This window comes from Oryza glaberrima, chromosome 9 (assembly GCF_000147395.1).
Source record: "Oryza glaberrima chromosome 9, OglaRS2, whole genome shotgun sequence".
Lineage (NCBI taxonomy): Eukaryota > Viridiplantae > Streptophyta > Magnoliopsida > Poales > Poaceae > Oryza > Oryza glaberrima.
Genome location: NC_068334.1, coordinates 2,770,750 through 2,790,618, shown reverse-complemented (window position 1 = coordinate 2,790,618; position 19,869 = coordinate 2,770,750). Strand labels below are relative to the sequence as shown.

The 19,869-nt window shown below is 42.1% G+C and overlaps 1 protein-coding gene across 1 annotated transcript; it reads left to right on the top strand.

Moving 5' to 3' along the window:
• Nucleotides 1–9,514: 9,514 nt before the first annotated feature.
• On the top strand, nt 9,515–19,609 carry LOC127784645 (uncharacterized mitochondrial protein AtMg00810-like). The gene is made up of 11 exons (XM_052311988.1): nt 9,515–10,205; nt 10,277–10,342; nt 10,418–10,518; nt 10,645–10,714; nt 10,799–11,972; nt 13,240–13,370; nt 13,472–13,930; nt 14,092–14,259; nt 14,548–14,619; nt 15,288–15,531; nt 16,024–19,609. The coding sequence occupies exon 11, from the start codon at nt 18,407–18,409 to the stop codon at nt 19,607–19,609; it is 1,203 nt and encodes a 400-aa protein (XP_052167948.1). The 5' UTR covers nt 9,515–10,205; nt 10,277–10,342; nt 10,418–10,518; nt 10,645–10,714; nt 10,799–11,972; nt 13,240–13,370; nt 13,472–13,930; nt 14,092–14,259; nt 14,548–14,619; nt 15,288–15,531; nt 16,024–18,406.
• Nucleotides 19,610–19,869: the final 260 nt, after the last annotated feature.

Here is a 19,869-nt window from a genome sequence, read left to right as displayed (position 1 = left end):
AATGACAGAATACCTGCATGAGTTCAACCGCCTCGCGCGCTATGCTCTGAAGGATGTGCGTACTGATGCCAAGCGGAAGGAGAAGTTTCTTTCTGGCCTTAATGATGAACTGACCAACCAGCTGATCTCTAGGGATTATGCTAACTTTGAGAAGCTGGTAGACAAGGCAATCCGTCAGGAAGATCAGTGCAACAAGAGAATAGTGGAGGGATGTGATTGGTTGGGAAGAGAATGTTGGTGGAGAAATTGTTATATTGTGGGACAAATCTTGAGGGCTAAAAGTTGTTATATTTTGGGATGGAGGGAGTAGCACTTTTTAGTCTAAACATTTTCTCTATATTTCTAGCTGCAGCTTGAGGTTCTAAATTCTGAACTAGGCTCACATTTTTTAAAGTGTGATAAGTTCAGTTGTGAAAACATGTGTTATAGTTAATTTAGGATTGTGATGAATCTTAATTTTCGTCCCTTTTTTTGAAAATGTGTAACACATAGTTTTGCATACATAAATTTATTGGGTGATGGATTTGTATTATTATTTTGTTATAATAATCTTTTCAGACAAAGTAAATTAGGTATTAGACTGATGCAAGTTTTAATGGTTTGTGTAAAAATAAAGGCATTAGACTGGCTCCCTTGCTAGCAGCCTAGCGACATATTGTTCAATCTACTCACATGTTCTTGTTGTTATCAAGGAAGTTCTAATCTTGTATACAGAACACCTATGCATTCTCAGTGTCGTCAAGGATAAAACTCTTAGATGGATAAAATTCATGGAGTAGTACGATATATTTGTTTTAGAACTCATATATCTTGCATAAATAATAAACTGCCTTTCATAGTACATGTAAGTAGCGAAAGTAACTGTCAACAGTTTCAGGAGCAAATGAACATGCAATCTACCCATGCATTCTGTATATAGAGAATTGTCTACATTAGTTTAGTTTTATAGAGGAATAGACTTAGTGCATTTTTTCTATATAAGTATCAATGTAAGACTACCCAACCATTTCAATTCTACATACTATGAGTTCATTTCAATTCTATTGGTAGGCAAATTCATTCTGATTAAAGTAGAGTTTTCATTTCCTATCTCTTTTGGAACATAGGAAATACGGAGGATTTGAATCCTATGGTTTTTTCATAACTTATCTGTAATTATAGTAGTTGGATAATTCGGTTAAGCGACTTGCATATATGGCCTATTTAACTACCTTTGTTGACAACGCATGAGAATTCCTATGGACACTACATTGGATCAAGTCACCTCTGACGGGCCTAAACCCTCACCTTTGACGGGTTTAGCCCTGGTCAGAGATTAGTGGTCACTGATGACTTCGATTCACCTATGACGGGTGAAGACCCGTCAGAGGTAAGAGTCACCTCAAACAGCTCCCAACTAAAACCCGTCACTGGTGAGAGTCATCTCTGATCGGTCTCAACCAAAACCCGTCACAAGTAAAAGCCATCTCTGACGGGTATATATTTTAACATGTCACTGGTCAACATTAGGAGCCGTCACTGGTGTGAAAAGTGGGGAAAAAAGAAAAAAAAAACACCATCCTCCTAGGTTACCATCAAATTCATTTGGACAATCACAAATCACATCTGGCATTCACAAATCAAAAAAATCGTCGCAATTCTTCTCGTCTCCATTACATTTGTCCCAATTACAAATCACAGGAATCACAATCGCAACAAGAAGCAGAATCATCAATCACAGTAGCAACATGAACAACACAAGGAAGGCAAGCATAATCGTCCATCATGAACAGAACAATGGGCCTCCACCTGCCATCAGCTTGGGCGCAGAGAAGACGAAGAAACGGCGGTCAGCACTACGTGGATGGAGGCGACGGCGACCCGAGCTCGGTGGCGGAGTAGACGAAGAGACGATGCCGGCGGAGTAGACGAAGAAGGCGGTGGCCGGAGCATGGGGGTGACCAGATCCGGTGGTCCCCAACCACATAGAGACCGGATCTGGTGCCCAGGAGCTCGAGATGGTGGAGATGAGGCGACCGGCGACCTGGGGCGGAGGGTGAAGGAGGCAGCGACCGGAGCTCCGGGGCTTCTAGATCCGGTGGTAGGGCTTGTAGATCCGGCAGTACTTGAGGGCGCCGACGCGGAGAGAGGAGGCGGCGCGGCGACCGGTGGTGGCGGCGGCGAGCAGCCTGCTGCTGCCACCGGCGGCGGCGGTGCCGTAGAGGAGGAAGGGCGAGGCGGCGTCGAGGAGGGAGGGCGCCATCTGGGGCTGCGGCTGCGAGGAGGGAGGGCGCCGTCCGGCGGCGACGAGCGGCCTGCGGTTGCCTCGCTGCCCGACTCTCATCGCTCGATCTCTCGCTGCTGTGGGGGAGGCGCCCGGAAGGAGAGAAAGAGAGGGGAGGGAGAAAGAAGAAGAGGATAAGGATGGACTCGGCAGTAGGGAGAAGAAGAGGATAAGGGTGAGGAGAGTGAATTTTTTTTTGTGATCTTTGACGGGCACACAAAATTTGACCTGTCACATGTTACTTTAGCTCACCTTTGACGGGTTCTATTTTTGGACCGTCACAGGTGACTAGTTACCTGTGACGGGCTAAATATTTTTGGCCCGTCAGAGGTGACTTTACCTCACCTTTGACGGGTTCTATTTTTGGACCGTCACAGGTGACTAGTTACTTGTGACGGGTCGTCGCCGGATGGCTCACCGATGACGGCATCCCGCAGAACCCGTCAAAGGTGACCCTCATCACTGACCAACACTTAAGCCCGTCACAAATGTGCCGTCACAGGTGTGAGGATCTGGCGTAGTGGGATTAGATCGAATTGAAATCTTAGGCATCTATCTAAGCTTTGTTATCTCTATTTATAATAGTCCATTAAGCATAGCAATAATGGCCACATGCATCTCTAACATTATATACCAAACATAAAAGAGCAATAGCTCCCTGTAACCAAATGATTTTTGGGATGGAGGAAGTACAATAAATGAAAATCTCTTAGATGTGGAAGCTTTTTCTTGATTGTCACAAAAGGAGCTCTTGCTTAGATGCGTACCAATGTCATATCTCCAATCACCCTGCTAAGGTAAGCATGATATCTTTCCCACTTAGGAAAGTAATCAGTGTGGTTTGAAGAAATAAAATGGCATGTCAATTTTAATCTAAAATGAGAAAACAACACTTTTAGTGTGTATAGGGAGATAGATTGAGCTAAGTTTACATCTTGTTGTACTATACCTTTAGATTTCAGTTCTTTACTGCAGAGAATAGTGGCACAAGGTTCCTGGTATGAAAATATTCTGTTACTGCAAAAATAGTTGTAGACCCCCGATTTTGGAAATCGGAAATCTTCTGTGTTTATCCGTACCAATCCCTGGATCAGTAGTTGGTACACACATACATAGTTGGATCACAACATATCATGAATGAATTCAGGCTAAAAGAGTTAAATACTTACATTAGGGCTATGTAGGCCAACAACTATCAGAGAACAACAGCGGAAGACAAAATAATATAAGGGCCCGGTTGACATACCACAGGCAGCCGACTGGGGAACGAGACCTAGAACAAAACCGCACTCCGATCATCTTGTCAGGTACGCAAGCGTACTAACAAGGTCTTCTCTTCAACACTCTCCTAAAAGATATATAAATAGCAAGGGTGAGTACCAACCGTACTCAGCAAGCCACCACAGCAACGATGCATATGATAGAGGGTATTTCAAGGAATGGCTTCAGGTTCCTTTGCGCAAAGCAAGTTTTGCAAATCTTTTCACAAGCCTAAGACCTAGCATAGACTGATCAAATTTTAATACCAGTGTTCACATTAAACAACGACGGTTCTGTCCACCATGCATTGTGATCCCAAGGATAGCTTCCCGCCATTGAGTCGTCATGGTTTTCTGAGGACGTCCACCTTCCCGTCTCTCAGGAAGTGGCTCCAACAGCATAAAAATCATCATGCAATATCCCATCCCACACAAGTTAAGAATTTAGAGTCTAACCAAGTGTAATACACGTCCCGGTGCTCAATCACCGCGAGCACGGCTATTCGAATAGATTTGATTTGCTCACACTGCAGTGGATGTACACTTTACCCACACTCCGCGACTGCCCAACACATGAGCCTCGTCCCAACACATGAGACGCGTCACGGCAAAGCTTTTCGATAACCTCGCATTGGCAGTACCCGCTCCATGAACTTTACATCCTCATGCACTCTACGCGTACACGGTTTCTAGCAGTGAGAGGAGTTCTGGCGCACCCGGGAAGGAAAGACTGACATATGCATTAAGTTATAACTATGTTTAAATTCTCACATGGCAGTCCTACCGATGGCGACACCACTGTAGACACTCGCCTCGCGGTTCTACCAATGGCTGCCCCACCGTAGAGCCCCTGCCTCACACATCAAGAAACCACTATGCATGGATACTGCCTCCGCTCAGCTATCTATTCCACTAGGTCTATACCCATACGAGAAGTGCGGTTGTACGGGGGGTCGTTTCATGCTTAACTTCATGGCTCGGTCCTTAATTGACCGGGGACGGTGCTAGCCTTTTCCGGATACCACCTAAATCCTCCGTCCGCCCCAGTCGAAAACAGTTGTTTAATTTTATTTCTCCTTTCACAAATCATGTCATCAACATCATGGCAATGTGGCGCTCATGTCTCCACATGCCGCATCTCAATTACCTTCCCAAAGGTAATTGCCCAAGCATATAGCATTTGATAAATATGAGTATGCATGATTCTAGAGTAGCATTTCTAAGCATTTGTCATAGTTGACTAGCGACTCATACGTAATCATGGTTACAAGGGAATAAGGGTAAACAATAATCAAGGCATGGCATATTCACAAATAGTATGTTCATCATTGCATGCAACCTTATTTATAAATAAAATAATTTCACAATTGGGATCAACATGTTCAAGGAATAGTGATGACTTGCCTGCTCAGGATAATCCTTATTATTGATATAATCTTGATCAACCTTCACCTCCTGGAAGTTGCAGATGTTGCCTCATGACTAACCGATACACAAGGTCTATAATACGCGAGAAAAACCAATATTCAAACAACAATCAAATATGCACAACAAAATGTACCATTCGTGTTTGCTAATGGATCCCAATCATGCTAAGGGCTAAAGTTTCTTAATCTTTCTATTGTCATCGTGGTCTATTTAGGAGTTAACCAACATAGCATTTATGGGATACATATATATTTGGCTAATCGGTGGTTTAGTCTATCAAATGGCTATGGAAGGATTATGGCTATATATGCATCTATCTAAATAGCACAGTTACATACCAGAGGTTCTGTTGTTAGATGGATTTAGGATCAATCAAATAATGAATCATTTGTATTATTATTTAATTGATGGAGGCTTTACTTTAATTATGAACATATTTTACTTGTCACAATAAATTATAAAAGGTTAATAATTATCCATGCTTTGTATGTTAGAGTTGTTTAGGTTAATCAATTATGGTTACAGATTATCCCATCACATAATTTTACAATGAATAATCCTAATTTACAATTGAACTATAGTTATACGAGGCCAAGATTTATAATTAGTATTTATCCACTATACATGTTTGTCATATATCCTCCTTAATTTTAAAATATGCAATCAAGCGATTTAATATTACAACGTATAGCTATAATGGACTGTACAGTATATGTGAGTGCACAATATCTTAATATTGAATCATTTATTTGAATATCTGCTATTTACTTTAAGCTATATAGTACATGTGATTTTAAGTGGATTTATGAGTGAGTTACTGCCTATACAACTTAAGGGTCGATTTCCAACCTAAACATATACTACTGTATTGGAAATGTCGTTAATTAATTTCATATTGGTGGTTTAATCATACAAGCTCTGGTATTATTTCTCATAAACAAGTTAAAGACTCATCAACATGTGTTCATATTTTAGTCACAAAATATGAGGCTAAACATTATTTATATAGTTTGGACGTTATGGGTATAATTATATGTGGTCATGTATTAATAAATGGCACTAGCATTTCCTATGCTTTAATTAATTTGAAACAATGATTATAATTAATTTATGTGGTTGCTACAGTGACAAAACATGTTAAAAGGCCTATATTATTACATCTACTCTATTGTACATTATCAAATCTATTTATTAGCACATTTTTAAGTTGGCTACTATGCATCATCTTGATATTAATTGTTTAATAATTATAAATATATTTTATTAAATAATGAATTATATACCATTGGAAAGCTTATGAATTTAGATGAATTTAGGATCAAGTTTCATTCAAATCGGAGTTAAAATGAATAAGTTATGCTAGTGTAAAGATTCAAATTTGAATAATTGCGAAACAGTACTGTTCCTAATTCATTTATTTTTATTCCATAATTTACATTGACTGACCCGTGGGACCGGCCTGCCATGGACACAACATACATATATATATAAGTGAATTTTCATAGATTTTAATCATAGGGACCCCAGATGTAAGGGACTTAACTAATAAAGATCAAGGGGAGGATTACTATTTACTAATCACGTGGGGCTCACTCTAGCCTCTCTCCTCCATTCTCTTTTCTCTCTCTCTTCTCTGTTTTCTCCTCTCTCTCTCTCACGGCTCGGCTAGAACCGGCAGGCGGCGCGGCGCGACGACAAGCGGTGGGGAAAGGGGAGGCTCACCTGACCGGCAGCGGGGTCGACGGAGACGCGGCGGCGGGGTCGACGGCAGAGCACGACGCGGCTATGAGGCGCAGCGCGGCGGCGGGGCGCGTCGGCTCAGCGGCGGCGGCGGTGGCTTCCAAAGAGGCGGCGATGCCGGGGATGGGAAAGAGAGGGGAAAGGGAGGGGAGGTGGTGAGGGTAGTGTGGGAAGCAATGGGCAGCCGGAGAGGGGTTTATATAGGCGCGGGGAGGGGTGGTTGGCCTGATGGCAATGGGACGGCGCGGCGCGCGGAGAGCGAGGCGACGGTGACGCACGGCGACGCGATGACGCAGGGCTCGGAGCAGCGACGCGACGGGCGGGACGGCGACAGGCGAGCGGCGTGCGGCGGCAACGACGGGCGCACGGCGGCTCGGGGCGCGAGGCTGACGGCGACGGCTCGCGGCGCGCGGCGTTGGCGACGCGACGGGCGACGCGACGGCGGCGTGACAGGCGCGCGGCGGGGCAGGGGCGCGGGGCCGACGGGACAGGGGCGCGGCGACGGGACGTCGGCGGCGATGGACGGCGACAGCGCGCGGCGCGGGAGCAGCGACGGAACGCGACGGCGACGGTGGCGCAGGGCGAGAGACGGCGCGACGGCGCGCGGCGGCAGCGGCGGAGCGAGGCGACGGCGACGGTGACGGCCCACGGCGGCGCGGGGCGCGAGGACGGCTAGGCGCGGTGTGGCAGAGGAGGAAGAGAGCTAGGATGGCTAGGAACCAAATCGAACACCTAGGGGCTAATGAACAGTGACTTTTTCCTATTTATCCAATTTTGGGGCCTATTTCCTATTAAAACTTGTCCCATAAATTCTAGATTTCACACAAATGGAGTTTACCCAATATATGTTTTAATTTAGATGAAAGTGTACCAAATTTTAATATTACCCATATTTTATTTCTTTTATATATATATTTTTCTATTGCATTATTTAAATGAGTTCTAATTCTAAAATTAACCTAGATAATTTTGGAGGCTTTGAGGGTTCTAAAATTAATTAAAATATCCTATTGTGGCCATTATTATTACAATAGCACATTGAATGAACTTATTTGTATAACAATGCATTTTACGTGGGTCTATTCATTCTATAAATATAGATTGAGACTCGGTACAACATTAATCTAATTGTTCAATTATACACTCACATATTCTTATTTATATATAAAGCTTAATTTATTTATATGGCCATTATTTTATATGAGTGATGTTCATGTCATGAAGAACTCGGTAAAATGTTCTAAGTATCAATCTATATATGCTGGTGAATTACTTATTTATAAACACGATCATTATAGTGGTGATCATCATTTTATGTGTTCTTATATTTCATGTGAGATTGGATTCAAATGAATTAGATTCGATTTTACTATTTCTTTTAGCTAATCATGGCATCAAGCCATCAGCATGGTTCAAATATTTAATATTTGATCCATGATTTATAATAGAAATTAATATTTGACTTATACTTGATTTGGCTTGCTTTCTTGTGCACTAATATTTGTAGGGTTAATAATAAATAACATATTCTCGTAAATTATATCTATTGCTTAAATGTAGATCTTTTCTTTACTTTCTTTGTGATCATTTACGGTTTGGCAAGCAATAGTAATCATAACAACCAGCATGATGCAAAAGTTTTAAAAAGTTCGAAATTTTAGTGATTTTTATTGTTGGGAATTTTCAGGATGTTACAATAGTCAATAAAACTTCTCTATTGTGTGTGATGCTTATTTCCATTCAATTACTTCTCAGAAGCTATATTCCTTCTTTGTCTTGCTAGCCTGTCCATTTCACTGGGTTCAATGGTAAGAAATGAATTATTCTGCCACTTAACCCATGTAAATTCTTTTGAAAGGACATTTAATCTTGGGATCCCGTATTCACCTACTTGCATCTTATTGTTTGCTTTACAATGCCTGGTCTATTAAGAAAGTTGTCAATGATTCACACTTTTCCCTTTACCGTTAACATAATTTTGTTTAAGATATTTGTCAGACTATCTTCTTCTGCTGAAAAAAAGCACAAGCATCATTATTTTTTTATTCCTTTCCATGCTTATACAATGTGAAAAAATGTAATCCCTAACCTATAATTTTTCATACCAATAACAAGTACCAGCATTTTTTTTCTAATTAGTGGTTATTAGTACATTTTTTAGCCTAATATATCTGTATAGCAAAAGCAATAATCAATCTATATAAGCTAACACAATTGTTGACAATAGTTGTTGAAGAATGCAATCAAATGGTGGGTTAAGCTTTTGCTTTTGCTGTGATGCCTTTTGAATAGCTATTCTGCTTTTAAATGAGCAAGTAATGTTTTCCTTCCTAAGTGAAGAGGTAGCAAATTGCTGAATTCCTATAATTGTTTTTGATTGAAAATATGTGATATGCTTCAATTGCTTATATGTTACATTGGCTTAAATGAAGTTATGACTTGAGTTAGAGAAATGTTATTTACCTTACTTGCATCAGCGTCTGAACATTTGTCTTCTGGGTCAATTAGTAATGCATCCATTAGGTATAATCATTGGAAGAGTACCTAGCCGACTAGCTAAATCTACAAAATTGCATAAGCTTGTTGTTTTGTGCAATGATGCTAGAATTTTGGGTGATTGAATAATGTATGGATGAGGCATATAACTATTTGCTTGATTGCTTTTTTCCTTCATCCACCAAAAAATGTATAGCTAGAAGTTTCTTAACCGTTGGATCCTCTCATCCAACGATCCACATCGTGAGTTGGATTAACACATGGATTAGCGCTTGCACCCCGTCGTCGACTCCTAATCCTTCTCCTGAACAAACCGTCGGCCGCGCACTCCACCCCGTTCGCTCCTCTTCGCCGGCGTCTGCGCCTCTCCGCCGGCGCTTGCTCTCCACCCACCCGCGCTTCTTCGCCACCGCCTGACCTCCACCCTGCCTGTGCTTCCCCCTCCGCCGGTGCCTAACCTCTACCATGCCCGCCGCCGCCCGCTCCCTCTCCCTCTGCCCGCTCCCTCTCCCGCGCTGCCACCTCGCGCCACCGTCTCGGCTCCCCCCCGCGCCACCGTCTCGGCTCCCCCTCGTGCCACCGCCTCGACCCCCGCCGCCGCCGCCGAGCGCTGTCGCCGCCGACCCATCGCCCTGCCACCTCCGCTTCCAGCCGTCCCCGTCGCCGGCCACCTCCGCCTCTCCCCCTCGCGCCGCCTCCACCTCCTCCGCCGCCGCCATCACGTCGCCGTCTTTGGGCGCCTCCGCCTCCCCCCTCGCGCTGTTACCGTCACCGAGTGCAGCCGTCTCTGCCTCCGCCACCGCTGTCGCCGTCGCCGAGCGCCGTCGCTGCCGCCTCCGCCTCGCTCCGCTGCTGCTGCTGTTGCCGAGCACTGCCGTAGCACCGTCCTCCACTACTGCCGCCATCACCGAGCGCCGCCGCTGCGTCCTTCGCTGCCTTCGCCAACGGCCGCTGCTCTGCCCTCCGTTGCCAGAACCGACGTCAAGGAAGGCGGGTGCTGTAGCGAGAAGAGGAGAGCCGTACGTTGCCAGCTCTCGAGCTCGCCCCTTGTCACCGATCCGTTCTTCGCTCAACCTCGCTTTTGTCGCAGGCTCCAAACCTAGAAGGCGGTACAAATCCAGTGGAGCTTTTGGCCGCTTGCTGGTCGTCACCTCAGGTCAGTCCCCTCTCTCCTTCAGGTCGTCGTCTTTGTTTATCCTCATCTATTTTGTGTTGTCCATCGCCTCCGCAGGGAAGAAGAACATGCGATGAGAGTGAGGGCCGGTTCCAAATGGAGGGTGTCCCTAGCCTGTACCCACAGATCCGCCATCCCCACACGTCGACTCATCCACGGTATATCTTGATTCACATGTATATTGTCTGTTTTTTGTGGAGTGAAACTGAAACTTGGCTCTGTATCTGCCCATTCTTGGAATGGCTTCAATGATTGTTGTGTAATGGCTCTATTGGCAATGGAAGGAGAAGACAGTGTTGGCATCTCCGTGACAACAAAAAAGTGAAAAACTAAAGAGATTGAAAAGATAAAACGGTGTCGGCGCCTTGCTCTACTCCTTCCTGTTTTTTTCTTTCTTTTTTTTGGCTAAAATTGATTGGTTGGTTTTCACCTTTGCAGGTTTTATTTTCAAAGGTTCACCGAGGATACCAACATGGAGGGAAGAAGAGAGGGTGAAGTTGCAAACATAAACCATATACCTTTTGTTATTCTTGCATTTACCTAGGGTTTGGGGGTGGTTAGGGTTAGTTGTTTTATTCTTGCTTTTCTTCTAGGACAGATACTTCCCTTCATTTTTGTGATTTGGAATACAAATTAGAAGCTGATGTTAGAAAAGCTTGTGATTCTTTCCCCCAATTCACAGTTAAGAGTTTTTTTTTATTGTTAGAAAAGCTTGTGATTCTTTTCCCCCAATTCACAGTTAGAGTTTATTTATTTATTTATTTCCTGATTGAGGGACCCTGCCTATTTGCTTGCCCCTGAAGAATGAAAGTTATGTATTCCTAAAAAAAAAGAAAGTTATGTTTTATTCTATCAAAATGTCTGCATAAATATGTGATTGTTACGCACGCAATGCCATGCATACTTCCATATCCCATATATTGATGCTTTCGATAATGACAATTATTTACTTATCTAAAAATTGTCTATGAATTTTATTTCTGTATAATCCTCAGAAATGTTAATAAAAGATGATTTGTGGCATGCCTCATTTGTACTGCTTTTATATAAAAGAAGGAATGATGGAGCTGTAGCACCTTCATGTCCATTATCTCGGCTAGCAAAATTGGCGGAGAGGTACTGCAACCAAATCGGACTGTCCTTTTCTGATTTCACTATATGTGTTCTTGGTTGTGTCTTAATTTGGATCAAAGTTATGGCCCATTATGAAACTAACTATGAAGCTGTTTCACAATTTTAAACAACTAAACATATGGTTTTACATGAAAGTGTAATTTATTTAATGCTTGTGATAGGCCACTTAAACTTATGTAGTCAGGCATTACATTCCTCCACTTCTTGCTCTTACTTCTCCACTTCTTGCTTCATTTCAGTTTTGTCCACTAAGACATTGTTCAGACTGAAAAATTATATATTATTGTTAACACCCACATCATAAATGTGTTGCCATCTATTTGTGTCCATTAGGTATTACCAAGGTTATCATTTTTTGTTAATTCAAGATTACATGACGGTTTGTTAACTGAAAAACGGTGTTATCTGAATCAGCAGAATGTGATGGTGGCTGACAGATCGGGAAAAGAAGTTCAATACTCTAAATCTCTAATGAAAGGTGTGTCTGCACTTTATTTTAGATGTTCTAACTTTGTTTTGTCTCTGTCTGTCAGCTGTCACTATATCTGTACTTCCAACCTACCGCGCAGTTTGGCACATGTTTATAAGGATGAAAAATGTTTTCTTATGTTTTTTAGAACCATTTAGTTTAGTTCTTTCAAAAGGTTTATATTAGTACCAATTTTCCCTCTCCTTTTGTCTTGAATATATTTTTCCTCCTTGTAAGTAGCTTACAATATTTACTATTTTGTCAGCATGGAGATCACAATAATTATCTTTTCATTCTTCTCATTGGTCACATTATTTAGGTCTGCTACTCTGCTATTGCCTACTGCTTGTGCTACGCTGCTAGCGTAAGACTACAAGTCATGCTATTCACTGTCTATTGAATGAGAATATTTAAACATCATAACTTTGAGATGATCTGATGCATAGTTATTGAGACCAGACCGGTAATTAAACCGACGAAGCCCTTGGTTCTACCCTCGGTCTAAAGCGGTTCAATAGTGTTTATATATACTACTGATTCCATTGAAACGCAAGGGCAAGCTTCGCCTGGTGGCAAGGTTCGTGGCTTCCTTGCGTGAGCTCCTTGGTTCGATTCCCACCCAAACCCTTTTTTCTTAATTTTCGCCCCTCCTGTCTCCTGGGTAGTTAGCATTAATCAGCGGCTCAAGGACCGGTTTCCTAGCCGGTTTTAAAGAAAAACCGGACGGTCCATCCGGTTTCTAGCAAGTCAATTGCACAGCGATCTTTTATCCGGACCAGACCGGCGGAGGCTCTGGTTCCGGTTTTTCCCGGTCCGACCGCCGGTCCGGTCTGGTCTCAATAACTGTGATCTGATGATGTGATTTTTAAGAAATCGAGCCTTATGTTTCATAGTATTTGATTTATTGGTGTATTTGTAATGGAGAAAGAAACAACATTGCTTAATTATTTTATATGTGTTGGTGCTTGCTAACTTGACTACTTCCTGAGGTCTAAGAGAATTCACTTTGCATCGGCAAGTTATCCCTTCGTTTTCGTTTCTTCTCTTTTCTTCTCAATCATATGTGTTGAATTTGCATAATGGTATGCTCTTCAATTTAGTTCTACTGACTTTGCTTTGAGCCCATCCTCTATTTGTTATCCTGGATTCACCACTAGGTTAAAGGTTAAACGACAATGTATGATAATTCTTATTGGTCTAATGACTACATTTATCCACTGCTCTTTTTTGGCTTTTCATGTTTGCTCATTTATAATACTTCGTTTGGTTTGCACAGGAAAAGATATAGTGGGAGTCAGAGCAAAGTATTTCATAGCCACCTCCAAAGAACATTGGTATGCACATATATGAAAATGTTGGGGGGTTTCCCCCCAACATTTTTCTGGAAACAAACTGCCATTACTACAGGTTACCCTGAATCTATTTCCCATTAGTTCCTTGCTGTAGCTATGTCCACTATGATTTCATTTATGATTTTGTCTGGGCTTACCTGTTTGTTTCCCTTGCAGAAGTATTCAATCCAACACCATTCTGCACGCTCTCTCTCTCTCTTTGCCCTGCAGCTCCATGTTTACTTTCTTCCCAGGTTTGGTGGTCTGTGTCATGAAATAAAACCTTACAACCTCTTCCTTATTATTTCCAAGGTTCCTCGTATTTAAAGCATTACATATCAATTATTAACTGGTTAAAAAGAAAAAAAAACTATGAATAGATGAATAGTGGATTTTAGTTTTTCCTTTTTATGCCCTGCGCATACAGTTCTAATATCACCCAAGATAGCAGCTAACCAATGCCTAATGTGTCAGCTTTTAGATGCTTACAGTAGACATATAATGATGTTTCGGCTCATCATCTCAAAGCTCTTCTTCTCCTTTATTGATTTCATATTCAGTTGCTTGAGCTTACAGCCTGAGAGAAGATGTTTTGCACTTCTGGATCTAGGTGCAGCTGCAACACAAACTACACCAGTGGGTACATCTAACTTGCTGACTTTTTTCTTGATCTGTAGGGAAATGCTTTCATTATTTCTCTGAACACAATCAGGACTAGCCTGTGAGTTACATGTATGTTGTAAAATTAAGTTTTGTGGTAGCTACTTAATATTGATTTTGTGGGCGGCTGGTTGCAGAAAGAAGTACCCTGACCTGGAAGAGGAGAGTAACAGCACCAAGGTTACTATCGTCCTCGACTTGGCGCTGGAGAAGAAGGCACGACAGTTTGAGGTGGCCACCAATTTCGGCAAGACTGCCCATGGCTGCTGCTGCGGCTCCAACTGCAATTGCAACCCTTGCAACGGGTAAAAATCATTTAGACGCCTGAATCTGCCTGCCTTGCTGCTATTCTTTTGGTGGCCTGTTCTTATAGCTGGTCTCTTTGCCTTCGACGGTGATTGTACATGTTTGTTGGTTCTGTGTAGTCATAGCAAAATAATGGAAAATGCTGGTCATTCTGCCTCGCTGTCTGTCCACATAGCAAAATGATTGATTTTTTTTTTTTTGCATTCCCCTTGAAAAAGAATCTTCAGATGCATTCATTTGTAGGTGTGGTTGATTCGGCAAAGAAAAAAATAATTTGTTTATTACAGGGAATCAGGGATGCAAGCAGTTTGAAGAAATTTTTGGACTAATCTGAAAAGAAGGACGCAGCTCTGGATGAGGTATTATACATTGCATTTATAGGTTAATTTTGGTTCTATATATCCAATTCGCTCGATTCATTTGGTACATATTCATATAGAAATAGTGTGATTCTTGCATTATGTATGGATAGTATTACAGAGCGATGTGAAAAGAAAATCATTAGGTGAATGTAAATAGCATGGTGAAGAATTATAATGACTAGCAAGCAGATTATGTGGAACTACTCCCTATGTTTTTAATAGATGACACTGTTGACTTTTATCATGATGTTTGACTATTGTCTTATTCAAAAACATTATATAAATGTCATTTAGTTTGTTGTGACTTCTATTTTATCATTTAAGAAACTTGTGGTATGGTTTATGCTTTGGCATATTTACACTTTCAGTATACCTGCAAGTAGTGGAGCGTTCCTACTTCAATGTCTCTTAAATTTACAAAATAGGTGGCTAAAATTTTGTAAGCCTCTAGGTTGTCATGGTTGATTTCTTCATGGCTCATCAGCTTTGCAGCCAGGTAAGCACTGAAGAGAATCCATACGCACTAGGATTGTATTTGCTCAGCAGAGAATATTTTCAATGTGAACTTATCAACATGATGAAAGTGGCTTTGTAAATGTAAGTGTTTGTCTGAATGATGCCTCTATGCTGGAAAATTACTAATAAAACAATACTGATGCAAATAGGTACCACTACTTCGGAGCATGGAGTGTCTGGCATGTTATTGCATAATGAGCAATTACAAGACTATGGCTACAGCACAAGAGTGAAGCATTTTACAGACTTGGCTCGTGCAGTATCCTTACTGCCTTACATAAATATTGGTGCTGCCAATATATAGTGCAATACTTATTATATCCTCAGCTTATCTACTCTTGGTGGTATGTTATGTCATGTATTCTTTGGATATAGTGAGATGCTCCAATCAAGGTAACGTCGGTTGAAATTTATGCTTCCCTATGCATATATTTTTAGTTGTTTATTCTAAAATCTATAAATGAAGTTGTATGTGTTCCTTTGCTAGCCTTCCTTCTGGTTCATGTTATTATATGCTTACACTTAATTCTATTTTGGTGCTTTGCTATTTGGTCAATATTCAATAGAATTGCATGATTCATAGGCCCACAGCACAATTGAATATACATGTTCTGATCTGCCACCTCCATGGCATAAACCTTGCCTTTTATTCCATTCTATTTCCATTTATTTCAGCTTCAGCAAACCTCACAACAGAGAATAATGAATTGGATTTTTTTTTTGATAAAGGAAGCTTTTATTAATCTCAGACGATTACATCAAGTTGATAGGAATTGGATTAGTGGCAGGTTTACATTGAAGATGAATATATGTCTATGTATATAAGAACTAATATGAAAGAAAAATCTTACTATCAATCTTAATTTGCATTGATATATATCCCAGGGTGAAAATTTGGCATGGAGATGTCAAGTGCTATTTGTTATGTATATCTATATATCAAGGCCCAGCCTATATATTAGGCCCATATAGTCCCTGAGGACTCTATATATATTGTCATCCAGAGAGAAAAGGATTGTATTGATTCTAATCCCCAAGGTAAGTAATATGGTATCAGAGCCATGGATTAGGGTTAGGTTTGTAATCATCTCCTACCCACGATCCATCCTGCTCATCACGGCACCATCTCACCACTGTCAAGCCTCCTTCCGGTCATCATCGAGGCTTTGCATCCTCTGCATCATCCTCACGTTTGGGAGCCCAACCTCTGGTCTTCATCTAGGAGCACGCTCTGCAATCTGCTCTGGACTGAGGACTGCTCTGGTTTGGATTTGATTGGTAACTGGTATCTTTCCTGTTTGGCTGCTGTGGCAAGTATTAGTACTAGTTTACAACATGTCACAGATCAATGCAATTTCTATCAATATCATCCTTGATGGTCAGAACTATAGGGAGTGGGCTTTTTGTGTAGAGACTGCTTTGAGGGGTCATGGTTTAGCTTTTCATTTAACCGACGATCCACCTGCGCCTAAAACTGGTGATAAAACTAATGATACTAATGCAGCTGAAATTAAAAGTTGGAAAATTAATGATGGTAAAGTGATGGCTGCCATTTTTAATAGTGTTAAGCACTCCTTGATTATGAGTCTGTCCAAGTTTCAAACAGCCAAGGCTATATGGGGTTCTCTGAAGCAACGTTATGTTCAAGATAGTGGTGCTCTTTTCCATACTCTCATGCAGCAGACTCATGCCATTGAGCAAAATGGTATGTCCATTGATGAGTACTACTCTGCATTTGATCATCTTATTGACTAAAATGGTGCCTACCTATACAACTGCTGCATGTCCAGCACACCAATTTCTTGAAAAGTTTCTTACATATTGCTTTGTTATGGGAGTAAGAGAAGATTTTGACTTTATCCGTACTCGGCTGCTTCACAGTTCCTCTACTCTAACCATGGCACAGGCATTGTCTGATTTACTTGCTGAGGAGACACGCCTCAAATCTCTACCTGCACCATCTGTGTCAGTTTCTCATGGTGTGTTAGCAGCTTCTCTCAGAGGTTTGGCGCATCCAGAGGTACCTCTTCAATGCCTTGTAAGCATTGTGGAAAGACAGGACATAGTGCAGAGAATTGTTTTGCTCAACACCCAGAGAAGTTGGCTGAGTATCGTGCCCGTCGTGCTTCTCGTGGTCGCGGTGCAGCTCCTACTACTAGAGGCTCTGTGTCCGTTCCTGCCACCTCACCTATTGGCGCCCCTCAGTGGCTCAGTCGTCTTGGGTTCTTGATTCCGGAGCTTCTTTTCATGTGACATCTGATCAGTCCTAGTTGGTAGCTTGCAAGCCAGTTAGTGACGGTGCCTCTATTCAGACAGCTGATGGTACATCTTGTTATATCATTCATCAGGGTTCTCTTTGCAATTCTCATTTTTCTGTACCTGATGTTTCTTGTGTTCCTCAGTTATCAATGAATCTTCTTTCAGTCGGTCAAGTTACCAACCAAAACTGCTTTGTTGGATTTGATGATTCATCTTGTTTTATTCAGGATCGTCGAAGCGGGGCTGTGATTGGGACTGGTCATTGCCGTAAAGGTGCTGCTAGCCTCTATATTTTGGACACCTTGCGTCTTCCTTCCGCTGCGCCTTCTGCTCGTGTCTTTGTGTCTGCCTCCCATTTCCTCTGGTGATGATATCTCTGCACTAGCCAATCCTGATACTTCTGTTCCTAACATGACACCTTCTCTTGATGAATTATCTACACCCACTCCTGCTCCATCACCACCACTCCCTATATCACCTTTCCCACATGTATACACTCGTCCCACACAACCCAGAGAGCATCTATCTACTCCTACCTCCTCGGCAAGTCCTGACACCCTTGTTTTTGATGAATCTAACACTATTGATGAGTCACAGGTTGGTCCTAAATGTAATCTACGAGATCGAACTACTATTGCAGCTCCTGACCGATTGGGTTTTCCTCATGTGAGTGTTGTCATTCCAGAGCCATCCACCTACCAGCAATCTTCTACTATTCCAGAATGGCAGCTTGCTATGTCTGAGGAGCTCGTTGCTCTTGATCGTACAGGTACTTGGGATCTTGTTCCTTTACCTTCACATGCAGTTCCTATTACAGCTAAGTGGGTATTTAAAATTAAGACTAAGTCAGATGGTTCTCTTGAGCGATATAAAGCCCATCTTGTTGCTCGAGATTTTCAGCAGACTCAGGGACAAGATTATAATGAAACCTTTGCGCCTGCCGCTCATATGACCACAGTTCGCACTCTCGTTGCAGTGGCAGGCTACCTCTTCTTGGTCCATCTCTCAAATGGATGTTAAGAATGCCTTTCTTCATGGTGATTTGTATGAGGAAGTTTATCTGCAGCCACCCCCAGGTGTTGATGCTCCCTCAGGATATGTTTATCGTCTCCGCCATGCTTTATATGGTCTTAAACAAGCTCCTCATGCCTGGTTTGAGCGTTTTGTATCTGTGATGCAAGCGGCTGGGTTTTCACCAAGTGAACATGATCCTGCTTTGTTTATTCATCTCTCTCCACGTGGACGTACTTTGCTTCTCCTATATGTTGATGACATGTTGATTACGGGCGATGATGTCGACCACATTTCTCATGTGAAGAGGCACCTTAATGAGCAATTTCAAATGACTGATCTGGGTCCCCTTAGTTACTTCTTGGGAATTGAGGTTTTGCATTCAGCAAAGGGATATTATCTCTCTCAATCCAAATACATACAAGATCTTATTGTGCGTTCTGGCATTACTGATAATAGGACAGCTGCAACACCTACGGACCTTCACTTGCAACTTCGTGGTACTGATGGTACACCTCTTGAGGATCCTTCTCATTATCATCATATAGTAGGCAGCCTTGTTTACCTTACTGTTACTAGACTTGATATTGCTCATGCCGTCCATATTTTGAGTCAGTTTGTGAGTGCTCCTACTTCAGTTCATTTTGGACATTTGCTTCGTGTGCTGCGATACTTAAGGGGAATATCATCTCAGTGTTTGTTCTATGCTCGTGATAGTCCGCTTCAGCTGCATGCTTACTCAGACTCCACTTGGGCGAGTGACCCAACGGATCGTCGTTCTGTTACAGGTTATTGCATTCTTCTTGGCTCTTCCCCTCTTGCATGGAAATCCAAGAAGCAGGCGGTTGTATCTCGCTCTAGTACAGAGGCAAAACTTCGAGCCCTTGCCACTACCACGTCTGAAATTGTATGGCTTCGATGGTTGTTAGTTGACTTTGGTATTGTCTGTGGTGCCCCCACACCTCTTCTTTGTATTGGAGCCATACAGATTGCTAATGATCCTGTGAAGCATGAACTTACAAAGCATATTGGTGTTGATGCATCCTTCACCCGATCTCATTGTTATCAGAAAACAATTGCTCTCCAGTATGTGCCCTCAGAACTGCAAGTCGCGGACTTTTTCTCTAAAGCACAAACTCGTGAGCAGCATCGTCTTCACTTGCTCAAACTTAGTGCTTTAGATCCTCTACTTCCGCCTTGAGTTTGAAGGGGGGGGGGGGGGGGGGGGGGGGGGGTGTTATGTATATATCTATATATCAAGGCCCAGCCCATATATTAGGCCCATATAGTCCATGAGGACTTTATATATATTGTCATCCAGAGAGAGAAGGATTGTATTGATTGTAATCCCCAAGGTAAGTAATACTATTGACCCTAGCAAAGATTTACATTTATAGTTTTAGCTTCGACTAATCACTTGCGTTTTACCTAAATAAAGTGTTACAACAATTTGCTAATTAA

What these genes read in the sequence shown, in the direction of transcription:
- LOC127784645 (XM_052311988.1), top strand. Translation starts at nt 18,407, where the DNA reads ATGGATGTTAAGAATGCCTTTCTTCATGGTGATTTGTATGAGGAAGTT.